The sequence below is a fragment of the Mytilus edulis genome, chromosome 2, assembly GCF_963676685.1.
Source record: "Mytilus edulis chromosome 2, xbMytEdul2.2, whole genome shotgun sequence".
NCBI lineage: Eukaryota > Metazoa > Mollusca > Bivalvia > Mytilida > Mytilidae > Mytilus > Mytilus edulis.
This window is the reverse complement of record NC_092345.1, coordinates 52,763,232-52,789,654: the sequence shown is the minus strand read 5'-3', so window position 1 is coordinate 52,789,654 and position 26,423 is coordinate 52,763,232. Positions and strand designations below refer to the sequence as shown.

At 33.0% G+C, this 26,423-nt stretch overlaps 2 protein-coding genes across 3 annotated transcripts in view; one reads left to right on the top strand and one right to left on the bottom strand.

Moving 5' to 3' along the window:
- Positions 1-20,602, top strand: part of LOC139510229 (vacuolar protein sorting-associated protein 52 homolog) — a 33,477-nt gene extending 12,875 nt beyond the window's left edge. For both annotated transcript variants that reach the window (XM_071296706.1, XM_071296707.1), the window contains exons 10-19: positions 4,791-4,923; positions 5,776-5,833; positions 8,438-8,571; positions 9,052-9,207; positions 10,971-11,089; positions 11,789-11,912; positions 12,589-12,792; positions 13,965-14,142; positions 15,293-15,411; positions 19,820-20,602. In XM_071296706.1, the coding sequence (XP_071152807.1) occupies positions 4,791-4,923; positions 5,776-5,833; positions 8,438-8,571; positions 9,052-9,207; positions 10,971-11,089; positions 11,789-11,912; positions 12,589-12,792; positions 13,965-14,142; positions 15,293-15,411; positions 19,820-19,966 (1,372 nt within the window). In that variant the 3' untranslated portion in view covers positions 19,967-20,602. The remainder of the gene's footprint in view (positions 1-4,790; positions 4,924-5,775; positions 5,834-8,437; positions 8,572-9,051; positions 9,208-10,970; positions 11,090-11,788; positions 11,913-12,588; positions 12,793-13,964; positions 14,143-15,292; positions 15,412-19,819) is intronic.
- The window catches only part of LOC139510239 (small ribosomal subunit protein uS13), a 42,399-nt gene extending 18,180 nt beyond the window's left edge, over positions 1-24,219 (bottom strand). Inside the window, exon 1 of the mRNA XM_071296726.1 lies at positions 24,216-24,219. Within this exon, the coding sequence (XP_071152827.1) occupies positions 24,216-24,218 (3 nt within the window). The 5' untranslated portion in view covers position 24,219. The remainder of the gene's footprint in view (positions 1-24,215) is intronic.
- Between the last annotated feature and the right edge of the window lie 2,204 nt (positions 24,220-26,423).

The window sequence follows — 26,423 nt, the reverse complement described above, 5'->3', positions numbered from 1 at the left end:
GACACTCTGAAAGTAAAAAAAAACATATTTACCCTTGATTAATTTGAATTGAATTGTATTAAAAATGTGCTTGACACATAACTTTTCAAAATACAACCATTAAATAAAATTACTATAACCCGACCTTGAAAATTATTTTCCCAGTCATTTGAAGTTGCTTGCTTTTAAAATGTACTAATCTTCTCCTGAATGGTCCGTATAATACGGGGTTGCATTAATTCAATGAAACTGTTTTTGTCGCTGTTTCCGATAAGTCTTTCTGTTACTTCCGTTTCATGCACAACATGCACCGTGGTTTTTTTTCAACAACCAGCAATTTTTTTTTAAATTTCACCACGCTATTCATTTTAAATATCAGAATTAATATTAATAATATTAAGAATATACATTGGAACAAATTTTGCACATGTAACGTCGAAAAAAACGTTTGTTTGGATTTTTCGACGTTTGGACAAAATGGCTACCGTTTTGTAATGTTTCGTAGCATTTTATTCCTGTAAGACCCAAACATGCAGTTAATAAAAAAAGAATCTAGACTTTATGTACTTTTCGTGTATCTAACTTTTGTTTTGGTAAATTATAAATTACTTGCATGTATTGAAATATCAGGTAAAAAAACCCGCATTAATTGCTTGGACAAATGAAATATCAACTTGGACAAAATGGCTACCGCTTGAAAAACGACTGTGTAGAGATGGTTTTATAGAATCGACAATTTTTGAAGTCACGAACAATGAGGCAAATGTTTGCTCGTTCGGTAGATTTTCTTATTCCAGCTAAATATGCAGCCACCGAGTCCAACGAAAATCAACAAAAGAACGGCTTTAATTTAACCGAGAACTGACACACTTCGTTGCTTCTGCCAAGTTTTGGGAAGATCAGAGAATAAGAAATAGGATCACTATACATAAGAGATAAAACAGTTGTTTAAAAATGTAATGTTGGACATTCGATTTTTTCACATAGCTTTGTTGTATAAATCCTCAAATATACTAGATATTACTAAGCATATGACCAAGAGCTATCAGAACATAAAGGAAAACATATACTGAATTAGTTTTTATAGTGGTTGGTGTTTGTTAACATTTTATTTTGTTTTGCGGAGGAAATTTCAAACATTCTGTTTTAAATCATAGGGGTTGTAGGAACAGCGTGCGTGAAGTTTATACGTATGTCGGTCATATTTGTTTTGGGAATTTTTTTTTTTATATAATAAAATTTTTATAAATTGTTAATTTGTTAATTTTCCAATTTGTTTTTATGCCCCACCTACTATAGTAGAGGGGCATTATGTTTTCTGGTCTGTGGCTCCGTTCGTCCGTCCAGGTTAAAGTTTTTGGTCAAGGTAGTTTTTGATGAAGCTGAAGTCCAATCAACTTGAAACTTGCTTATGAGATGATCTTTCTAATTTTAAGCCAAATTAGACTTTTGACCCCAATTTCACGGTCCACTGAACATAGAAAATGAAAGTGGGAGTTTCAGGTTAAAGTTTTTGGTCAAGGTAGTTTTTGATGAAACTGAAGTCCAATCAACTTGAAACTTAGTACACTTGTTGCTTATGATATGATCTTTCTAATTTTAATGCCAAATTAGATAATTACCCGATTTCACGGTCCATGGAACATGGAAAAGGATAGTGCGAGTGGGGCATCGTGTACTTTGGACACATTCTTGTTTTATCATTGTTGAAAGCCGTGGGGTTGCCTAAAATTGCTCACATCCACTTCATTTGAACTCTGGTGGAAATCATACCACACCTCCTTATTTTTATATAATCTCTAAAATTTAAAAATTGATATCACAACCTGTTTACATACGTAGTCTAGTATGTAATATTTTTATGCCCCACCTACGATAGTAGAGGGGCATTATGTTTTCTGGTCTGTGCCTCCGTTCGTTCGTCCGTCTGTGCGTCCGTCTGTGCGTCCATCCGTCTGTGCGTCCGTTCGCTTCAGGTTAAAGTTTTTGGTCAAGGTAGTTTTTGAAGAAGTTGAAGTCCAATCAATTTGAAACTTAGTACACATGTTCCCCATGATATGATCTTTCTAATTTTAATGCCAAATTATAGTTTTGACCCCAATTTCACCGTCCACTGAACATAGAAAATGATAGCGCGAGTGGGGCATCCGTGTACTATGGACACATTCTTGTTTTTTATTCTTTTGAATAGATCTTATTTGTCACACATAATTTGTTTGAATGTCTCAAATTTCAGCTGCTTTTGGTTCAGTTTGGTTTTCTGTGTTCAAAACAGACTTTGATTCGAGTAGCTAAAAATTGGACGTCGATTAGTGAAGCCAAAAATGGACGTCGATTTGAGGAACGGACGTCGATTAGAGACCGGACGTCGATCTGAGTCTTACATATATAATACCTGTTACCACTGAATCTTTTGCTTTATTTGTATAATAACTTCATGACGTAATTGTATACAAGTAATCATCAAGTCTTCATTACCGTTAATATAAAGAACCTACTTCTATTGGTACATACACAAAAAAATGTCAACAATAACAACTTGTTAGCTTTAAAAGTGTTTCATGAATTTATTTCAATCATTCATCAACTATTCTATCGTCTGATGAAAACTTTAAGATTTTTCCTCAGCACTGTCTTGATTTTATAAAGGGATGTAACACTACTACTATTGAAATAATCCCTGCCTACTAACCTAATATGATATCCTACTAACCTAGTATGGAATATACACCTACTCTATACAGTTGCTTTTAACCGATCAAACTTAGATTTATAGGAGGTAAGATAAATCTCTGAATCCCCTAATAAGTTTTTATACGACCGCAAAAATTAAAAATTTTTTGGTCGTATATTGGTATGATGTTGGCGTCGTCGTCGTCCGAATACTTTTAGTTTTCGCACTCTAACTTTATTAAAAGTGAATAGAAATCTATGAAATTTTAACACAAGGTTTATGACCACAAAAGGAAGGGTGGGATTGATTTTGGGAGTTTTGGTACCAACATTTTAGGAATTAGGGTCCAAAAAGGGCCAAAATAAGCATGTTCTTGGTTTTCGCACTATAACTTTAGTTTAAGTAAATAAAAATCTATGAAATTTTGACACAAGGTTTATGACCACAAAAGGATGGTTGGGATTGATTTTGGCAGTTTTGGTTCCAACAGTTTAGGAATTAAGGGCCAAAAAAGGGCCCAAATAAGCATTATTCTTGGTTTTTGCACAATAACTTTAGTATAAGTAAATAGAAATCAATGAAACTTAAACACAAGGTTTATGACCACAAAAGGAAGGTTGGGATTGATTTTGGGAGTTGAGGTCTGAACAGTTTAGGAATTAGGGGCCAAAAAGGGGCCCAAGTAAGCATTATTCTTGGTTTTCGCACCATAACTTTAGTATAAGTAAATAGAAATCTATGAAATTTAAACACAAGGTTTATGACCACTTAAGGAAGGTTGGGTTTGATTTTGGGAGTTTTGGTCCCAACATTTTAGGAAAAAGGGGCCCAAAGGGTCCAAAATTAAACTAAGTTTGATTTTAACAAAACTTGAATTCTTGGGCTTTTTTGATATGCTGAATCTAAACATGTACTTAGATTTTTGATTATGGGCCCAGTTTTCAAGTTGGTTCAAATCAGGATCCAAAATTATTACATTAAGTATTGTGCAATAGCAAGAAATTTTCAATTGCACAGTATTCAGCAATAGCAAGAAATCTTTAATTGCACAGTATTGTGCAATAGCAAGAAATTTTCAATTGCACAGTATTGCGCAATAGCAAGAAATCTTCAATTGCACAGTATTATGCAAAAGCAAATATTTTCAATTGCGCAATAGCAAGAAATATAGAAATTTTCAATTGAGAGGAGTTATCTTTCTTTGTCCAGAATAGTAGTTGAATCAACTTCTTAAATCATTGTTTTATACAATATACAATGTATATTCACTTTTACTACCAACTGATAAATTAAAACAATCTTTACCATTCAGTGATAACAAGCACCTTTTGTTACATTTTAATATTTTATGATGTATTTAAATGAGTAGTTATTGTTGCAAACTCCATTAGAAATTTGAATTGAGATCAGTTTTGGAAAAAGGGAAAGGGGATGTGAAAAAAAAATGGTGTGTGGGGGGGGGGGGGGTAAATTTTTCTCATTTCAGATTTCATAAATAAAAAGAAAATTTCGTCAAACATTTCATGCGAGGATTAATATTCAACAGCATAGTGAATTGCTCAAAGCCAAAAAAAATATTTTAAGTTCATTAGACCACATTCATTCTGTGTCCGAAACCTATGCTGTGTCAACTATTTAATCACAATCCAAATTTAGTGCTGAATCCAGCTTGAATGTTGTGTCCATACTTGCCCCAACCGTTCAGGGTTTAACCTCTGCGGTCGTATAAAGCTGCGCCCTGCGGAGCATCTGGTTTTTATTTAATTGTAAGTTCTAAATTTGGTTCTTTGATCAGCAGTTTATTTTCCTTTGATAAAAAGCAGAGCATTTGTGTTTAAGGTGGTACCTAACACTACAGGGAGATAACTCTGTAAAATCAGCTAAATGTTTTGATTACGTTGTGTTGTTAGGGAATATTAAGCTTCTCAATGATCAAAATAAGTGGTTGTCAAACTGCTATATAATCAGTGGAATTTTTCTGATAAAACGGTTGGTTCAAATTTTTTTAAACTTTTATATTTTTGTTAAAGGGTCAAAGTAAATACTTTGTCAAAATTTTAAGAAAATTAAACAAGCCAAATTAATTTAAGTTAAAGTGTTGGGTACCCCCTTAATATTTGAAATATGTTTTTGTCAGGTTTTTCAATGAGTTTCTGATGTCCCATGAAAGACATGTAGCTAGGGAGATAAGAGATGAATATGTTGATACCATGAGTAAAATTTACCTGTCCTACTTCAAAGGATACCTAAGTCGTTTGATGAAATTACAGGTAAATATTGTATTAACAAGACTGAAGTATCATGATGACGAATTTTAGGAACTTGAATAAACAAAGCTCTAATACATTGTTTTTATTTCATGACCTAAAATACCATCTTTTACACTGAATGCATATTTGCTATAGATGTGATTACTTTTTGTTTTATTTTTTACAGTTGCTTAATTGGATTTTCTTAAAGGATAGCAAGAAAGTTTAAGGATGTTCGCTTGTCATGTTTTGGAATTTTTGTCCGATTTTCGGAATCCACTGTTTTTATCCATTTGTATGCCTTAAAAAGTTTTGCCCAGTGTCCCCATTTTTCTTTTTATAATTTTTTTGCATGTATAATTATAAGACACTTGTAAAAGTCTTATAAAATTTAATTTATTTTTAATAGTTTTTGAGAACTTTAACTTGTCAATGATAAAGCTATGAAAAACCAAGAGAGAATATTTTCCAGCCAAAATTTCAATGGCTTATATGTTGAAAACAAGCACATTGACATCTATATATTTTTTTGCTCTTTTGCTTCCTTAATTAATCCCCTATCAATATATACTATTTTTATGAAAAGCTATTTATTTTGAAACTGAGAAGGGAACTTCCTTTTAAAATCTTTATTTAGATGAGAGAGAAGATATTCATACTTTTGTTGTACCAGTTAAAAAATGATTCAGATAAGAAACATTTTTAAGTTTGCAAAATGTAAATTAATGATGCAACACTATTCTTACAATTACTGTTTTTTCATGTGTCTTGTATCAGAAGGTTAGAGTTGATTTTCAGATATATCATGGTGACTGATTAAAATAAAAGGAATTGTAAAGTTAAATTTATTTGTTTCATTTTCATCCTGTACAGTTTGAAGAATCAGCAGATAAAGAAGACTTGATGGGAGCAGAAGACTCTGCCAAGAAAGATATCCTTGTCCGTTTTAAAACAAAAAAGAGAAATTCATTGCAATATGAAGAGATGTAGATTTTTGTCGAGCCTGCAACTTTTGTTGCAGAAAGCTCGACATAGGGATAGTGATCCGGCGGCGGCGGCTACGGCGGCGGCGTTAGCTAACTTCTTAAAAGCTTTATATTTTAGAAGGTGGAAGACCTGGATGCTTCATACTTTGTATATAGATGCCTCATGTTACGAAGTTTCCGTCAGTCACATGTCCAATGTCCTTGACCTCATTTTCATGGTTCAGTGACCACTTGAAAAAAAAGTTCAAATTTTTTGTAATGTTGAATTCTCTCTTATTATAAGTAATAGGATAACTATATTTGATATGTGCGTACCTTGCAAGGTCCTAATGTCTGTCAGACAGTTTTCACTTGACCTCGACCTCATTTCATGGATCAGTGAACAAGGTTAAGTTTTGGTGGTCAAGTCCATATCTCAGATACTATAAGCAATAGGGCTAGTATATTCGGTGTATGGAAGGACTGTAAGGTGTACATGTCCAACTGGCAGGTGTCATCTGACCTTGACCTCATTTTCATGGTTCAGTGGTTATAGTTAAGTTTTTGTGTTTTGGTCTGTTGTTCTCATACTATATGCAATAGGTCTACTATATTTGTTGTATGGAATGATTGTAAGGTGTACATGTCTAGCGGGCAGATGTCATGTGACCTTGACCTCATTTTCATGGTTCAGTGGTCAAAGTTAAGTTTTTGAGTTTTGGTCTTTTTATCTAATACTATATGCCATAGGTCAACTATATTTGGTGTATGGAAATATTTAATGATCTTTATGTCAGTCGCGCAGGTTTTATTTGACCGTGACCTCATTTTCACGGTTCATTGCACAGTGTTAAGTTTTTGTGTTTTGGTCTATTTTTCTTAAACTATAAGTAATAGGTCAACTATATATGTTGTATAGAAGCATTGTTAGCTGTACATGTCTGCCTGGCATGGTTCATCTGACCTTGACCTCATTTTCAAGGTTCATTGGTCTTTGTTTAGTTATCTTGGTTAATGTTAAGTTTATGGTACAGTTGTTATAAAGCTTAGCTTTTTACTTAGGACTATCAACATAATATCAATGATTAGTATAGAAGGCGAGACATTTCAGCGTGTGCACTCTTGTTGATCTATATAACCATCTGGTTGGAATTTTATGTGACTATCTGTCATACAAGTGAAAGGTTTAGCTAGATATCAACCAGGTTTAATATACAGTTAACTCTCGTTGTCTCGAACTCGGTTGACTCGAAATTTCGGATGAGTCGAAGTTTTCACGTGGTCCCGAACTTTATTCCATACAAAAATATGAAATTCGACTCCTGATGAGTCGAAATTGGATGAGTCGAAATTTCGGTTGAGTCGAACTAAATTTACGGTCCCAAGGTTAACAAAAGCATTCAAAATTCATTTTTTATCTCGAACTAATACACATATGTCAAAACATGACCTCCGGGATTTTTAAATATGGATTGAAGAGTTAATCTGACAATACACGTGTAATTAAATTTCCGGTCACTGAACACTGTATCGATTTATGACATGCTATTTCCATGAGTGTTTACCTAAGATTATCTTTTATAGAATTTTTATAAATAATTAGTGATACATTGTTAATGTTCATGAAAAAGGAATTTATAATGTTTACAAAACAATTAATTTGTGATTTACACTAATGAGCTTGGGTGTGTAAAAAGTGAAGATTATGGCTTCCGTTGATGATCACCTAAAAACTACTCAAACGGCGTTTTTAATCTTGTTATATTTTCTTTTGAAAAGAAAGAGTGAGATAAAACAAAATGAATAGAAATCAAAATTTTCTTAAATCTCTTGTATCCGAGAATAAACAATTTTGTCAGCTATAACCGACCTGAATAACGAAACTATCGATTGGAAATTACTCTCTTGGAAAAGCCATAGGATTTTTTTTTTATTTGAATGAGTAAAAAAAAATGTCATTATAATAATTAAAGACTGTGACATACAAATACATCGATCTGATACTAGAATATCGATCCCCTTGCCATATTCACCCGGAATTATTTTAGCTTTACCAAGCTAAGCAAGAGTTGTGTCCCTTAGATTGTCGAACTTCCGGTATTCGTTTGAGTCGAACTACGTTTATCTCGAAATATTTCTCTGGTCCGGCTGACTTCGACATAACGAGAGTCGACTGTACTACATTTGTATTTTCCACATAAGAAAATGCTTATACCAAGTCAGGAATATGACAATTGTTGTCCATTTGTTTGAAGTGTTTTATACTGTAAAATACAAGTACCTAAATATTACCATAGTTTTAAAGTAAAGAAAAAGTACATAAAGTTAAAAGTAAATGGGTAGTACCGGTACTACAAATTTTTAGTACAGAAATAGTACCTATGCAAAATTAGCTGTGTATATATATGTAAAGTATTAAAGAGTGAAAAAAGTCATATTTCATATTTGATTCTTGAGTTCTTTATAACAAATAACATTATTTAAGCTGATAGGATTTTCTAAAGGCAAAATGTGTTGACCTTGTGAGCTGTGAATAAATTGGATATAAGATTTTCCTTAATTTGAATCAAGCTTCTTCAGTTCTAAGCCGACACTAAAGAACAGATCGACTGTGTTCACATTGGGAAGCAGAGGCAATGTACTGACAACAGATCTAGAAGGACCAATCATTGTACCACATGCTTCTCAAAAACAGGAAACAAAGGTAGGGAGCAATGATTCTTCTGCAAGCATCTAAGAATCATGAAACTCAGATAGGAAGCATTGATATTGATTCAAGCATCTGAGAATCTTGAAAACATGTAGGAAGTAGTTGATCATCATTCAATATCTCATGATAAGAAGAAAGATTTTTCTCAGTTGATGTAAGAAAACTAGTACGTGCCAAATATGTATTTTTTTTAATAGAAAAACCTTGGAATGAATGATATACACCACATTTCAAATAATAATATTTTAAGATTTTTTTAAGGAAAAACAATTGGAAGAGCAAATAATAAGTTTAAAAATTTGATTCTTTTACAACTCAATACCAACAGATCTAGTTTACAACCCAGTTTTCTCCCTTCACTAATAAATCCAATTTTAGTCGGATAAAACCTACTCAATCCATTAAAAAAAACACATATGTACTCAACATTACCCTTTATTAACATTTTAAATGGATGTTGTGTTATTTTTTCAGCATAATTTTGAGAGTTTGTTCCGTAGCTTACACTATGCTGTGATGGATAACTGCTGTAGAGAATACTTATTTCTCGTAGATTTCTTCATGGTGACTGGACCGTCTGCAACTGATCTGTTTAATGCTATTATGTCCAAAACTGTATCATTATTTTTGGTGAGTGAATCAGATAGTTTTAGTATTTTACTTTGTGTCAGGAAACTTATTGAGTAAGATAGATAGTATAACTTCTACCAATTCATCAAAGTTGAATAGCTGTCTCATGATGATTAATTTTATCATAAGGGCTGTTCCATAAAAAAAAAACATAAATGGGAAGGCAACTTCAGTTCCTAACTATGGGTTGGTATGAATATAATGCTACCGGTATACATACAATTTTTTAATGTATTTCTCAAAAAAAAATTCTATAGGTTTTTATTTGCTTACCTGGCCCAAAGGGCTAGTGAGCTTTTCTCATCACTTGGTGTCCGTCGTCCATCGTTGTCTTTAACTTTTACAAAAATGAGCGGACCAACCAACCAAGATGACTGCCATGGCTAAAAATAGAAAATAGGGGTAAAATGTAGATTTTGGCATATCACTCTGAAACCAAAGCATATAGAGCAAATCTGACAGAGTTAAAAATATTTATCAGGTCAAGATCTATCTGCCCTGAAATTTTCAGATAAATCGGACAACTGGTTGTTGGATTGCTGCCCCTAAATTGGTAATTTTAAGGAAATTTTGCTGTTTTTGGTTATTATCTTGAATATTATTATAGATAGAGATAAAATGTAAACAGCAATAATGTTCAGCAAAGTAAGATCTACAAATAAGTCAACATGACCGAAATGGTCAGTTCACCCCTTAAGGAGTTATTGCCCTTTATTGTCATTTTTAACAATTTTCATTAATTAATTAAATTTTTGTAATGTTACAAAATATTTTTCTCTGTAACTAAAGGGCCAAGTTTATTATAGATAGAAAAAAATTGTAAGTAGCAAGAATGTTCAGTAAAGTAAGATCTACAAACACATCACCATCACCAAAACACAATTTTGTCTTGAATCCATCTGTGTGCTTTGTTTAATATTCACATAGACCAAGGTGAGGGACACAGGCTCTTAAGAGCCTCTAGTTTAACAAGCTATTACAGGATCTACAAGGATATTTTTCTGGATATAGTGTAAGTGCAAGACTTTTATCCTTAAAAACAACACAGACATTAAAAAATAAAATAGCATGGGTTCACCTCATGGCTTCCAAAATGGTCATATGTTCCGGACATCTTAAATTTAATTTAAATCCGGCTGGCTCAAAGATATTTTGGAAGCCCTGGTTTAATTTCACCATAGAAAACAAAGACAAAAGCAACACACACCCCTCCTTTTTTTCAATAAAATATCTATGTATGCAATATACTAATCTGGTACTCTAGAAGGAGGAGCAGTTCCTACTACTCTTGCTATTTGTTGAAAACCGTTTTATATTCTGACAGTGTTGACTAGTTCCAAAATTTAAATTCTAATTTGTAAACTCAAACAAACATAAAATATTTATCAATTAACCACAAACTCTCACAGGGGAGATGCCACTTGCAGACACAAGTGCACTCAAATGCTATTGTACACATTGACTGCTATGGCTGGAATTACTTTAAACCACCGGAGTTCACTTGTGCATGAACTCAATATCCAAATCTAACCGACCTTACTATAAATAACCAAACACATGTCAACTATAAGCAAACAACATTTTTACATATTTGATTTTTATACAACTTTAATACATTTATCACTAAGATTATACAATGATAATCTTTGTTCTAAAAGAAAACAAATAAAAATACAACAAATTATAAAACAATAAACCGCTATAAACATGCAAAATGAAGCAAAAAAAGTCTCATTAATTACATTTTATTTATTACATTACAGTCGAAGATGGAAGAATACACTGCTGACTGTTTTGATTCTATAGCTATATTTCTATGTATACATATAGTATATAGGTATAAATCAATGATGAACAAACGAGGGGTACCTGCAATAGATAGGTAAGGTATACTTTGGTAGTTTCACATATAGTGAGTAGTTAACTATTTGTTTGGGAAGGGGAAGGCAAGCCAAGTGCACTGTTTGACTGTAAAATTGTAGTATTTAAAAATGAGGAGATTTTTATGTGAATATAACTGATATGCTTTGTGCAAAGTCTAAACAATAAGGAATTTTAATTTCATGATTATTACAGTCAAAAGATAGCATAAATTTTTATATCCTGATACATATTTGTGAGTTAGAAATATTGACCACATGAAAATACCAAATAAATTTTCACATGAGATATGTTGTTCATATAGATAGACTTGATGGTAAATTACTAAGTTGGTACTTCCATATGCTCTATATTTGCCTGTTCAAAAAACACCTTAAATTTCCAAATTCTGTGTACTTTTTCACAAAATCATGTACAAGTCAGTTTTAAGAACCTTGTTATTGAGTTGGTAAGATTTTTTTTTATTACAAGTCTTAACAGAGCCATTTGGACGTTGTGTGTCTTTCATTTATTGTTGTACCTGTATGTCCATATGATAAATGCAAACTTACTAAACAGTTTGTAAGAGGTTTTTTTTTTTTTTTTTTTTTTTTTTTTTTTATCTCTGATCAAAAGAATGGAATTGCCATTGTTTTAAAGTTGTTTAAGATTTTTGCATCACTTTAATAATACCATTCGATCAAATTATTTTACTTTTAAGGTATTGGGATGCATTAGTTCATGTGATGTGGCCTAGATTTCAGCTGATTTTAGAAATGAATACACAGAGTATTAGGGCAGTTGATCCATCAAAGCTGGGACATATAGATGTTCGACCTCATTATGTAAGTAATATGAATAGACAAATACACAAAATTACACGAAAATAAGAGGGAATACTTTTTAACTAACTATTCAGCTTTATAGATATAAACATAATAGTGTGACATAAACACAATGTAAGGGAAAATCATGTTAATATGATATGAAAATGAACCCTTCCTTGTACTAGACTTGCATGCTGAGCTAGATTTTTACATGCTGTTTCACACGATGAGAGTCAACAGGAAGACATGTCATGCATCTTAGACATATTATGCTGACCCTGAGCGTTTCAGTGTTGGTTCTTACATTATAATTCTGGGCGCTTTAATACATATATAACAGATAAGCTGCATAGGTCAATTTAAGAAGTTTTTGTATTGACCCAGTCAGAGATTGAAAACTTGACCTCCAAAACTTGCAAATTATAGATAAGAGTCAACAAAACTCTTAAGGCAATGCCATAAATATATCCCACTAGTCTCAAAAATCTTGCTATTTCATTGGCTGAGAGCAACTGCATATGCAATGTACTAACAGTGGTATGATATTTGCTCAATGTTGAAGGCTGTATGATGACCGATAATTGTTTTTTTCTGTGTAATTTGGTCTATTGTGGAGAGATGCCTCATTGGCAATCAAACCACATCTTTTTATATTACATTTTTGTTGCCTTTTCATTCATTCTCTGTATTTTAGATAACAAGGAGATATGCAGAATTTTCAGCAGCAATTGTTGGAATTAACCAGTCTTTTCCTGATGAAAGGGTATATCATCTTCTCAGTCAGCTGCAGACAGAAGTAGAAAATTTTATTCTAAAAATAGCAGCAGAATTCCCCCACAGAAAAGAACAGCTGATTTGTTTGATAAACAATTATGATATGCTGTTAGGAGTCCTGATGGTAATCTTTATATTTCTAAATATTGTATATCAGTTTTGTGTACATTTCTTCAGGTTTCTTAAAAATAAGGTTAACTTGACTATAGGATTGGATAACTAAAATATCTTTTATAAACAAGACTATCTAGAAAAAAGTACTGAAATATATAAGATAATTTTGGTCTGTTGTCGTTAACTCCTCCTGCCATAATTTTTATGGCCCCGAAACAAATTATGGCCCTGCAACAAAGTTGTCAGGGCATTAAAGTTTTACCCTTGTCCGTCATTCTGTCATTCCGTCAATCTGTCATTCAGTCATTCTGTCATTCTGTCATTCCGTCAATCTGTCAGTCAGTCATTCTGTCATTCCGTCATTCCACAACAAACCATTATACGTTGGTTTTTTTCTAAACGCCTTCAGATATTGAGCAGAATTTTGGTATGTCAGTTAAACATGATGAGTTACAGATCAAGTATAAGTTTTGTTCCTCTCCTCTAATTTTGGCCAAAATTACAGGCTTTGGACTTTAATAAATTGTTGAAAATCACAGTTATACAGACTTTTATTCTAAACACCTTCAGATATTGGGCTGATGTTTGGTTTGTGAGTTAACCATGATGAGTTACAGATCAAGTTTGAGTTTCGTTCTGCTCCACTGCGTTTTGCCGAAATTATTGGCTTTGAATTTCGATAAATTGTTGAAAATCACAGTTTACGGACCTTTTTTCTGAACACCTTCAGGTATTTGGCTAATTTTTTGTATGTGAGTTAACTGTGATAAGTAACAGATCAAGTTTGAGGTTCGTTTCGCTCCGCTAAGATTTGCTGAATTTACGGGCTTTGGCCTTTGATAAATTGTTGAAAATCACAGGTATTCAGACTTTTTTTCTAAATTCCTTCAGATATTAGGCTGATTTTTGGTGTATGAGGTAACCATGATGAGTTACAGATCAAATTTATGTAAAATTCCGATTCGCTAATTTGCGCCCAAATTACTGGCTTTGGACTTTGATAAATTGTTGAAAATCACAGTTATATGGAGTTTTTTTAAAGCCTTAAGATTTTGAGCAGATCTTTTACTTAATATGATTAAGATATATTATTTACAATGTAATGTCATTTTTATAGATTGAATTATTATAAATTTCTGCAACAGATGTCATTTATATGATAAAATTTAATGTTTTTTGTAGGAAAGGACTACTGAAGACTCAAAAGAGACTGAAAGTTTTAAAGAATTACTGACTGCAAGAACAGGAGAGTTTATAGAAGAGATATTATCACCATACTTTGGTGGAATGATTATGTTTGTTAAAGATTGTGAAGTACAGATGGAAAGAGGAGGGGCTGAATCTATTAAATGTGATGAAAGTAAGTCATTGATATGATAAGTAAAACTGCTTAGGGATGTTCCAGAAAAAATACTATGTCCTCCCCAGGGATGGGACTTTTTTTTAACCCCCACCACCCATAGGAATATTTTTTTTTAGAACAACACTCTCGTTGCATTTTGGTATTTCAAATAAAACCAACCACAAAATTTTTAAAAACATTGCCTTCTCTGGAGGTGGGGGGGGGGATACATTGTATTTTTTGAAACAGCCTTTATGATACGTATATAAGTTTTAAAAAACATATTGAGAAAGCAATTGGACTGATTTGCACAAATATCAATAAACGTTAATTTAAATTATAAGTATTTATTAGATAATGGAGAAATATAGCAGATTTGATAACACTTATATTTACATGTAACATTTATTGACATTTGTGCTTCAAATGAGTCCTGGTGGTCTTTTTATCTGTTCCCCTTCTCTCAACACTAATTTTCCTCAGGGCTTGAAGGTCGCTCTTAAATTGAATTAATGATAAAAGAAAGATATATTTTTCTAAAGAACCACATTGAACATCAAAAGAATTTATAAGATTTCAGAAGAAAGGTCATGTATATTTTTTCTCAGCTACCATGTATTTAAATTTTTGTATAACATCAAGGCAAAGGAGTAGGTCCGGTAAGGACTCATTTTGGCTTCAAATTTCAGTTTCATCTGAAGAAAGATTTTGACCACTTTTTAAACACTTAAGTGTCTATTTCACTTAATTCAATTAGTTTATGTGAAAGATTTTAACTGATTAAGTCATTAAAAACGATCCGATTGAAGCTCAAATATGAAAAATCTCTATAGTAATTTAGCATGAATTAATGGTGCTACAACCCGATATATGTGCATTGTATTGTCAAAAACAGCCCATATTTATGTAGCAGAAACATTCAACTGTCCAATGAATAACTAAAAGTTTACATTTTAACAATTTTGTAAAACTGTTATATTTTTGGGCCAAAAAGGGGCCTTACCGGACCTACTCCTTTAATACCTAAAAATGAAGAAAGATCCTAATTTTAAAAAAACAACCTAAGTAATTACAAAATTTTGTGAATCACTTATAAATGTTTTGACTGCTTTATTTCTAATATCTATTGCTATTTATCTTGTGCATTATAGTTATGTTTATTTTACAGAAAGGGTACAACAGATAGTGAGAGGATTTAACAATGACTGGAAGAGGGCATTAGAAATGATAAATGGAGAAGTGATGAGGGCATTTACTAACTTCAAAAATGGAACACAGATATTACAAGTAGATAGATACACTTTAGTTTATTGTTATTTTATATTGATACTGATTTCCAGAGGGAATCTGCTCTTTGAAGATCAAGGTTACACACATTATTTATTGTGCAAAGCTTTAGGAGACATTTGTTGATAGGTTTCATAAAGAGTGAACATTTATTATCAATTGATATCATCTTGAATAATTTAATTTCAGTCTTAATATAAACAAGACAGTGGGGACTTTATTATTAGTATTGAAATTAAATAACACAATTTTTGGAAGAAATCACGAATCTCTGTTACCAAAGGGGAAAAGTAGTCTGCTGTGGCCTAGTGAATAGCCAAGAAAATGTAACAATTTCTTAACACATTGCAAGATAGGCCAAACCAAATAAACACTATTTTATATCCCTCACATTCCGTTCATTGTGAAACAAGAAATATTTTGATATGCAGAAAATAAATAAAAGGACTTGCACATATGGGAAATTTTTATAAAACATGAATGGCCATAATCCCCCATAAAGATTTCCACAGTTAAGCTTTAACTGTCCTTATGAGATTCAAGGTTATATTCTTAGTCTTTTTACTAATTGAAGAGACAACTAACTGGCTGATACTTTTTACTGCATGTAGTTGATTAATTTCAGTTTGTTGTACATGTAACAAAACGATGATGTAGTTTGATACTGTTTCCAGAAAAATAGATGCATTGTCAGACCTATATAAGCGTAATAATCTGGGGCGGATCCAGGAATTTGGAAAAGGGGGCTAAGTTTTTGGGACCTTTTTTGGGCTTAAAACATAAAATAAGTGTAAAATGCACTTTCTAAACGGTTCCTGGTGTGGGGCAGGTATATTCTATAGTTGCTGTAAAGTGTAAGGGTTGGACATTTTTTATGCTGTACTCTCCCTATTGATTGTCTATCATTAAATGATAGTATGGATCCAAAGCAGCTATGTACTGATATATTTGATTTGGGACTTGTCAGTAAAAAATAGACTTGGAAAATTCTTGTTTGTTGTATGTTAAGTTAGCATAACCTCACAGATTTCTTGTTTTAAACAGAAACACACCGGCCTAGTCGATGAAATTTACAATACGATCGACACGAGTTAAAAAAGTCAAACAAGCAATTTTTATCCAAATGTTTGTTCCAACAAAATTAAGGGAGGTGAGGGGTTCCAAATCAACCAAAGGCTACGAATGGGTCTGAAATGACAACGAATTCATGAATGACGGTCAACAAATGGAGACATAAAGGCCACACTCAGCAGTCAGGTTGCAGTCTGGTCTTGAAAAAAGTATTCAATATATCAGTTCGGCAAAACAGACATTCCCGTCAGACATGCCAACCCGGGCCTCACAAAAAATACGCCCATTTTTTTATTCATCATGTTCATTTAAAGCTAAATAATTCTGTTGGAAATTTTCGTTTCTAATAGCAAAAAAGTGGACATGATTATTGTTGTGAATCCAGATACGGCCAGAATTTTTATTTAATGCAAAAATCAGAGTCAGATTTTTTTCTCTCAAATACCTTAGACGGCCTCCTCAAATCAAATGGTTTGTACCTTAGACTTTAGATCTATCTACAGCTTATACTGACTGGGGATCATTATTCAGCTATCATGTTATTTTAAAATAGGCTGGGGCATTTGGGGTTAAACATGTTTTCGTAGGTAAATAATATTGCTGTGGATTTTTTTTCATGAGAGTGTAATAGAGTATTACTTTCTGTTTGGTTGACTTGTGAAATAGAAGTCAATACGTTCTTGCTCAATCCTGTGTCGCTTTGAAGGTATCATGGTTGTCATCCTCAGCCTAAGCAATGTGTTACTGTAATTTGAATTTCAAAATGACTGAGTGACGTTTTTTTTGACGCACTGGTCAACTCCACCATAGCGAATCACATGACTTTGACAGTAAATACCAGCGAAAAATATCGTTATAATTAAAGAATTGTCGCATAAAATTTAAATACACGGGAAATGGCAAAGTTCACGAAGACTAGTTTAATTAATCATTTTACAAAAAAAATGTTCAAGAAAGGGGGGGCGTACGCCCTCTACGCCCCCCTCTGGATCCGCCACAGATAATGAAACTAATATGTATTAATTTTGATAATACTACCATGCTCCACAGTAAGGCAACTCAATTTCACTTTAAACTCAAAGTGTTAAAGAAGAATACATACATACCACAAAATTGGGCGAAGGACATTTTTAGCGAAAATGTTAAAAACTACATGGGGACATTTTAGCGCCGACATTAGAGCCCATTTTAGCACGGGATTAATCCGTTCACCTGTATTTTCCATAGCCTATTTTACTGAAAACTTACCTGGTTGAATAACACTCACCTCACTACAATTTTAATTTTCGCTAAAATGGGTTAAAAATGTGGCGCTAAAAGGATTAAAAAGAATGCGCTAAAATGGATTAAAAATCTGGCACTAAAATTGGTTCTACTTTGGCCCTAAAACATCATATTTTTTTCACTTAAATGTCCTATCAATGTGCTAAAATGTCCTCTGCCACAATACCACAGTCAGTTATGATTTTTTTTCAGGTTGCCCTTTAATCTTAAAGTGTTATAGAAAAGTATTAAAATATCACATTCAATAACATTTTTTAGCTCACCTGGCCCGAAGGGCCAAGTGAGCTTTTCCCATCACTTTGCGTCCGGCGTCCGTCGTCGTCCTGCGTCCGTCGTCGTCCGTCGTCGTTAACTTTTACAAAAATCTTCTCCTCTGAAACTACTGGGCCAAATCAAACCAAACTTGGCCACAATCATCATTGGGGTATCTAGTTTAAAAAATGTGTGGCGTGACCCGGTCAACCAACCAAGATGGCCGCCACGGCTAAAAATAGAACATAGGGATAAAATGCAGTTTTTGGCTTATAACTCAAAAACCAAAGCATTTAGAGCAAATCTGACTGGGGTTAAAATGTTAATCAGGTCAAGATCTATCTGCCCTGAAATTTTCAGATGAATCAATCAATCGGTTGTTGGGTTGCTGCCCCTGAATTGGTAATTTTGAGGAAATTTTGCTGTTTTTGGTTATTATCTTGAATATTATTATAGATAGAGATAAACTGTAAACAGCGATAATGTTCAGCAAAGTAAGATCTACAAATAAGTCAACATGACCAAAATGGTCAGTTGACCCCTTTAGGAGTTATTGCCCTTTATAGTCAATTTTTAACCATTTTTCGTTAATTAAAGTAATCTTTTACAAAAATCTTCTCCTCTGAAACTACTGGGCCAAATTAATCCAAACTTGGCCACAATCATCTTTGGGGTATCTAGTTTAAAAAATGTGTGGCGTGACCTGGTCAACCAACCAAGATGGCCGCCACGGCTAAAAATAGAACAAAGGGGTAAAATGCAGTTTTTGGCTTATAACTCAAAAACCAAAGCATTTTGAGGAAATCTGACAGGATAAAAATGTTTATCAGGTCAAGATCTATCTGCCCTGAAATTTTCAAATGAATCAGTCAATCGGTTGTTGGGTTGCTGCCCCTGAATTGGTAATTTTGAGGAAATTTTGCTGTTTTTGGTTATTATCTTGAATATTATTATAGATAGAGATAAACTGTAAACAGCAATAATGTTCAGCAAAGTAAGATCTACAAATAAGTCAACATGACCAAAATGGTCAGTTGACCCGTTTAGGAGTTATTGCCCTTTATAGTCAATCTTTAACCATTTTTCATAAATCTAAGTAATCTTTTACAAAATCTCCACTGAAACTACTAGGCCACAATCATCTTTGGGGTATCTAGTTTGAAAAATGTGTCCGATGACCTGGCCATTCAACCAAGATGGCCGCCACGGCTAAAAATAGAACATAGGGGTAAAATGCAGTTTTTGGCTTATAACTATGAATTCAAAGCATCTAGAGCAAATCTGACAAGAAGTTAAATTGTTAATCAAGTCAATATCTATCTGCCCTGAATTTTTCAGATGAATTGGACAACTGGTTGTTGGGTTGCTGCCCTCCAATTGGTAATTTTTAAAGAAATTTTGCCGTTTTTGGTTATCTTGAATATTATTATAGATAGCGATAAACTGTAAACAGCAATAATGTTCAGCAAAGTAAGATCTACAAATAAGTCAACATGACCTAAATGGTCAATTGACCCCTTAAGGAGTTATTGCCCTTTATAGTCAATTTTTAACAATTTTCATTAATTTGGTAAATATATGTAAATTTTTACCAAATATAGTTCTCTGTTACTAATGGGCAAAGTTCATTATAGATATAATTGTAAGAAGCAAAATCGTTCAGTAAAGTAAGAACTTCAAACACATCACCATCACCAAAATACAATTTTGTCATGAATCCATTTGTGTCCTTTGTTTAATATGCACATAGACCAAGGTGAGCGACACAGGCTCTTTAGAGCCTCTAGTTTTGTCTTTTCAGGGTGCATTGACACAGCTGATACAATACTATCACAGATTCCAAAAAGTTCTATCCCAAGGACCATTTAGGAATATGCAGATTAGAAATGAACTCATAAATATTCATCATGTGATGGTTGAAGTTAAAAAATACAAACCTACTTTCTGATGAGAATCTAATAAGAAGTTTGACGCATTCTATTCGATATCTGTGATCTGAAACGGGAAAGCATCTTATCTGATAGAACTAAAGTGAACACAAGTGGCTACTTTATAAAGGAAAAACAAGTCCATGCTCAAAAAAGTTCAGTGGTTGTAAATTGTTTGATGTGTGAAATTACGATTAACCAAAAAATATTGATGCCAAAATAAAAATAACATTTCTTATACTTTGATAAATGTTCAAACAGCTAAATGTGAATCATAAAAAAGAAAGCCTTGCTGCTTCAAAGTTTGTGAAATGAAAGCTCATTTGTATAAAATATTCTAAAAGAAAGTTCTTATAAAAAATTGAATGAAGTCTCCTTTTAAGAATATTTTAAGAGTAAAAATAGATACATTCATACAAATATAATATGCAGTATAATATTCATAAATGTTGCATAACATGTATTTAAGAATAAAGGTAAAAGTGTACTGAAACTTATATTAGAACATTAAAATTTCATTTCTTTTTGAAGATATTAAAAGATACTTTTTTATTTGTTTATTGATTTGTTGAGTTATTAGGAATATACTTGTCATGTGCAATACAATGGATTATTTATGTTTTATTAAGTCAAATGAATAAAAACGAGAAAATTTATTTTATTTTTTATTTTAACAAATGTGTATATGAAGTAGCAAGAATAATTTGAATAAATTGAATAATTGGGGTTCTTTGATACGCCGAATCTAACTGTGTATGTAGATTCTTAACTTTTGGTCCCGTTTTCAAATTGGTCTACATTAAGGTCCAAAGGGTCCTAAATTAAACTTAGTTTGATTTTAACAAAAATTGAATCCTTGGGGTTCTTTGATATGCTGAATCTAAAAATGTACTCAGATTTTTTATTGTTGGCCCAGTTTTCAAGTTGGTCCAAATCGGGGTCCAAAATTAAACTTTGTTTGATTTCATCAAAAATTGAATAATTGGGGTTCTTTGATATGCCAAATCTAACTGTGTATGTAGATTCTTAATTTTTAGTCCTGTTTTCAAATTGGTCTACATTAAAATCCAAAGGGTCCAAAATTAAACTAAGTTTGATTTTAACAAAAATTGAATTCTTGGGCTTTTTTGATATGCTGAATCTAAACATGTACTTAGATTTTAGTTTTCAAGTTGGTTCAAATCAGGATCCAAAATTGTGCAATAGCAAGAAATTTTCAATTGCACAGTATTCAGCAATAGCAAGAAATCTTCAATTGCACAGTATTGTGCAATAGCAAGAAATTTTCAATTGCACAGTATTGCTCAATAGCAAGAAATCTTCAATTGCAAAGTATTGTGCAATAGCAAATATTTTCAATTGCACAGTATTGCGCAATAGCAAGAAATATCTAATTGCACAATATTGTGCAATAGCAAGAAATTTTCAATTGATTGGAGTTATCTTTCTTTGTCCAGAATAGTAGTTGAATCAACTTAAATCATTGTTTTATACAATATACAATGTATATTCACTTTTACTACCAACTGATAAATTAAAACAATCTTTACCATTCAGTGATAACAAGCACCTTTTGTTACATTTTAATATTTTATGATGTATTTAAATGAGTAGTTATTGTTTACAAACTCCATTAGAAATTTGAATTGAGATCAGTTTTGGAATAAGGGAAAGGAGGATGTGAAAAAAAAATGGGGGGGGGGGGGGGGGTCAATTTTTCTCATTTCAGATTTCATAAATAAAATAAAAAAATTTCTTCAAACATTTTTTTGAGAGGATCAATATTCAACAGCATAGTGAATTGCTCAAAGGCAAAAAAAATATTTTAAGTTCATTAGACCACATTCATTCTGTGTCAGAAACCTATGCTGTGTCAACTTTTTAATCACAATCCAAATTTAGAGCTGAATCCAGCTTGAATGTTGTGTCCATACTTGCCCCAACCGTTCAGGGTTCAACCTCTGCAGTCGTATAAAGCTGCGCCCTGCGGAGCATCTGGTTTATCTAGCTTTTAATTTCCAAAATCAATTCAACATGCAGACATCAGTGCAAATGTGTTACTACTCAATAAATTTGAAATATGAATTTTGAACGACTCCAGAGATTTCTTTTGGTATTGCTTGCAGCAAACTAAATAAAATAATTTTAAGAATAATTTTATATGTTTTTGTACATTATTAATCCTGAAATGGTTTGATTTATGAAATGTTATTGCTTCATCAAATCAAAAAAGGCTGCCTTTTGACTTGTCTTACAGGTCCACTTCAACTAAAACAAGAATGTGTCCATAGTACAAGGATGCCCCCCACTATCATTTTCTATGTTCAGTGGATCAGGTAAATGGGGTAAAATCTCTAATTTGGCATTAAAACTAGAAAGATCATATCATAAGGAACATGCGTACTAAGTTTCAAGTTGATTGGACTTCAACTTCATCAAAAACTACCTTGACCAAAACTTTAACCTGGAGAGGGACAGACAGATGAACAAACAAATAGACGGACAGACGAACGAACACAGACCAGAAAACATAATGCCCATAAATGAGGCATAAAAAATTCTATTAGAATCAAAAGTCTTCTTTCATGTTATACTGTAGACTAATTTTAACATGATAGGGATTTATTATGTTTCCACCATTTAACACCATGCAAAATGCTAATGTTTCGTGTATAATAAAAGTATTTACTAAAATGATGCATACCCATGTTTATATAAGCATAGAGCATGACATGAAATAATTAATTTCTTAAGCAGATAATAGCATAGCAGCTTCATTTTTTGTATAAATTAAAAGAGTGGTGAAAGATACCATAGGGATATTTATACTCATCAGTCAAAGACTGAGAATGCCATGGCAGAAACGAAATACAACAAATAAACAACAGTACACAAAACACAACATTGAAAACTTAAAACTGAACAACATGAACCCCATCCCTCGAGTGGTGGTCTCAGTTGCTCAGGAAGGGTAAGCACTGCAGATCCGGTTGCACAAGTGGGTCAATAGCTTTCCTTTTAAGAAGCAACTGTGTTTCAAGGAACTCCTGATAGGCAATCAGTGGCGGATCCAGAAATTTTCATAAGTGGGTGCCCAATGACTGACCTAAGAGTGGGCCCGCTCCAGTCACGCTTCAGTGATTCCCTATATAAGCAACCAATTTTTTTCCCAAAAAGGGGGGCCTGGGCCCCCTGCCCCCCCTAAATCCGCCTCTGGCAATGCATGCTCTGGAATATGGTAGATATATACATGTACTCCATATGCAGGTGCTGCAGGAATTATGCTGCATATAGAAATGGAAAGTTCATAATTTGCAAGCTGTGATAATCTCTATAGAGCCTGTGTCCCTAACCCGTGTCTACACCAATGGCTACTTTGTTTTGTAAAAAGCATCATGAAAATGCATTAACTTCAATGAGAGTTGTCCATTGATGATTTCGATTATTTTGACTTATTTGTAGATCTTGTCCAACTGATCATTTTTTTCCTTTTCAAAGTTCTCTCTCTCTCTCTCTCTATATATATATATATATATATAACTCGTCTAAACATCAACCCAAAAATGTTAGATCTGTTAATTTGCTTTCGCAAATTTTTTGTTCTTCCCTCGCCTGGATTCGAACCCATGCTACTGAGATATCGTGACACCAAATCGCCTGCTCTGTAGCCGTCCCGCTTGACCATACGACCACCTGGGCTTTATAAAAATGAAGCTTCCTTTCCGCATCAGTTTTAATCTAGCGTCGTACTACAGTACATGATACACAAGGCATGAAGATGTTATTCTTACAGATCAGCTAAATTGTCTATAGTAAAGGATCCTACAAATTAATGTAAGATACAGTCACATAAAATAATTATATTTATAAGTACGTCCGAGTCGGTAACAACTCTACAACAGATTTATCCATCGGATCTATTATATATTTGTTCATGATATTAGGAAAGTTTGAAGGCTTTAAACATCACTGACCTGTTAGATTTTCTCTATTCATAGCAGAGGGTCTGGATGGGGTCATAGCAGTTAAAAGCTCATGGACAAAACTTGCAGTTTAACCCTATCTTTTATTTTTAGCCATGCAGGCAATCTTGGTTGGTAGGCATGGTCATTGGACACATTTTTAAAACAGTACACCCTGATAATGATTTTGGCCAAGTGGTTTTAGAAAAAAGACTTTTAAAGATATAGGCAAAATTGAGAAATAAAATGTTAAAAGTCATCATTAAAGGGCAATAACTCCAATAAGGAGTTATCCGACGATTTCGGCCATGTTGACGTAGGGGGCAACCATTTAATTTTTTAGAAGGAGGGGGGTTAATAGTGTTGAGTTTAAACAAAAATATGGCAGGATGATAAACTTAGAAAAAAGGCAGGATTACAATTTATGTTAAAAAAAGTCAGGATGTACAAATGAAGTGTAAAAAGACAGAACAGAGATTACAACTAACAAAAATGCAGGACAATATTTTTCATCCGGCGACCAATTAAAAAAACTCTTATAACCTCAGTTGATACTCTATCTGAATATGTACTGTCATCAAGCTCTAGCATATTGATAAACGTTATTAAGTGTTTGGTATTGTATTCTTTCAATAAATCGTTGTCAAATCTATCCCAGCACCCAAACTCTAAAGGTCACAAGGTGTTTCGAACATCTATGTAGAACAATTAGAATCAACAAATTGACCTAGTCCATCGTCAGGAGTCGAAGCCATTGCATGGTGGCACTTATTATCAAAATACTTCACAGAATTTGACTTGATAATATTACAACTGCATGAGTTTGTACCTTACATGAGAAATACGACGGGTGCCACTAGTGAAGCTATATATGTTGTGTTTTGCGTTCGTTGTTAGGCAGCAACCATTTGATTTTCTGGGGGGGGCTATGGTTTTTTTTGGAAAAAAAAGTTTGTTTCCAGTTTTTGGAGAAAAAAATAATTTGTTTTTGATTCTGAGAAAAAAAAAATTGTTTGTTTCACCCTCAGCTGCCACTATATGTAATGCTAAAATTGAAAGAAAAAAATTGTTTTCAACTTGTCGCGAAAAAAATAGATTGTTTTTCGCCGCAGGCGAAAAAAAAAGTTTGCACAGAAAAAAAAACCATAGCCCCCCCCCAGAAAATCAAATGGTTGCTGCCTTAGTCTTTTCATCGTTTTTTGCCATCATAGCATTGTTAGTATGTTTTCAATTTACGAGTTTGAATTTCCCTTGCGTATCATTCACCCCTCTTGCATCTTTGGATATGAGTTATATCCAGATATTTTCGGGTTATCCAATCTAATTAATTGCGGGTTATCTGATATATTTTATTTTTTTAAAGCTAGAAGCTTATGAAAACATAATGTCAAACTGATGAGCATGTTATTATAAATTGAGCAATTAATGTCTATTGTATTAAAACAATCTACCCTGCATATAAAATCCATTTTCGGATTAATAGAAAACTGCATTATAATCAAAAGACAATTAGACAGAAAATTTGAGTAAAAGGTGACAATTTAAAAGACTTTTAGTGTTACAATACAAGTCCGAAATACAATAGGCTTGATTTAAACAAAGCAACCGGTTTTGTTGTTAAAAACAATAATAATTCTGTCGAATTAGGAATCTACTGCTGTGACACTTGAAATAAAAGATTAGCGTAAGCTCTTTGTTAATTTTAAACCTAAAACTTTATAATGTACCCCCCCCCCCCCCCCCCGAATGGGCTACATGTATATCCTCCACTTTTTTGTTTCCTACTTATTGATTGATAATCAATGTCATATCTTCGTGATTTTTTTTTTGTTTTCTCTTCAGATGCATGTTCAGCTCTTTCAGTATTTTTGTTGTCCTTGCTGTGGCGGATCCAGGGGGAGGGTTCTTTTTTTGGACGATCAATGCATTTGAATGGGAACATAGTTGGACCCCCCCCCCCTTGTCCTGGGTTGGGAACCCCCCTTTTAAAATGGCTGGATCCGGCCCTGTCTTGGTATTATTTCCCAAGGCGGATTCAGTAAAGGAAGCTACCATCCTGGAGCTCATGATATACATGTATATAGATACATATATGGTTGTAAATTAATCGGCATAAACGACATATACTAAAAATTTGTACAGAAGCTCTTCTAATCTCTTCTGGAAGTTTTGTGGTAATCAAACTATAAAAAAATGCTATCATTTCTGTTCCTGTTGTGACAAACATTCAATACCCCAACAGATACTGTTATATTTCTTTCATAGTAAATAATGTTATATAATATTTATTCCATAAAAAATTAAATAAAATGGAACTTGAATTATAAAGGATCTCTAATAGATGACACAAGTCGCATGCCTATCTACCGTTTGCATTTACCGGTTGGTTACCTGTCCCTCCTTTTTCAAATTTCTGAATCCGAATCTGATTTCTATATTAATTTCTTCCTGGATTATTTTCAGGAATTTATATTTTATTCTCCCAATACTAAGTACTTCAGGCGCGGATCCAGAG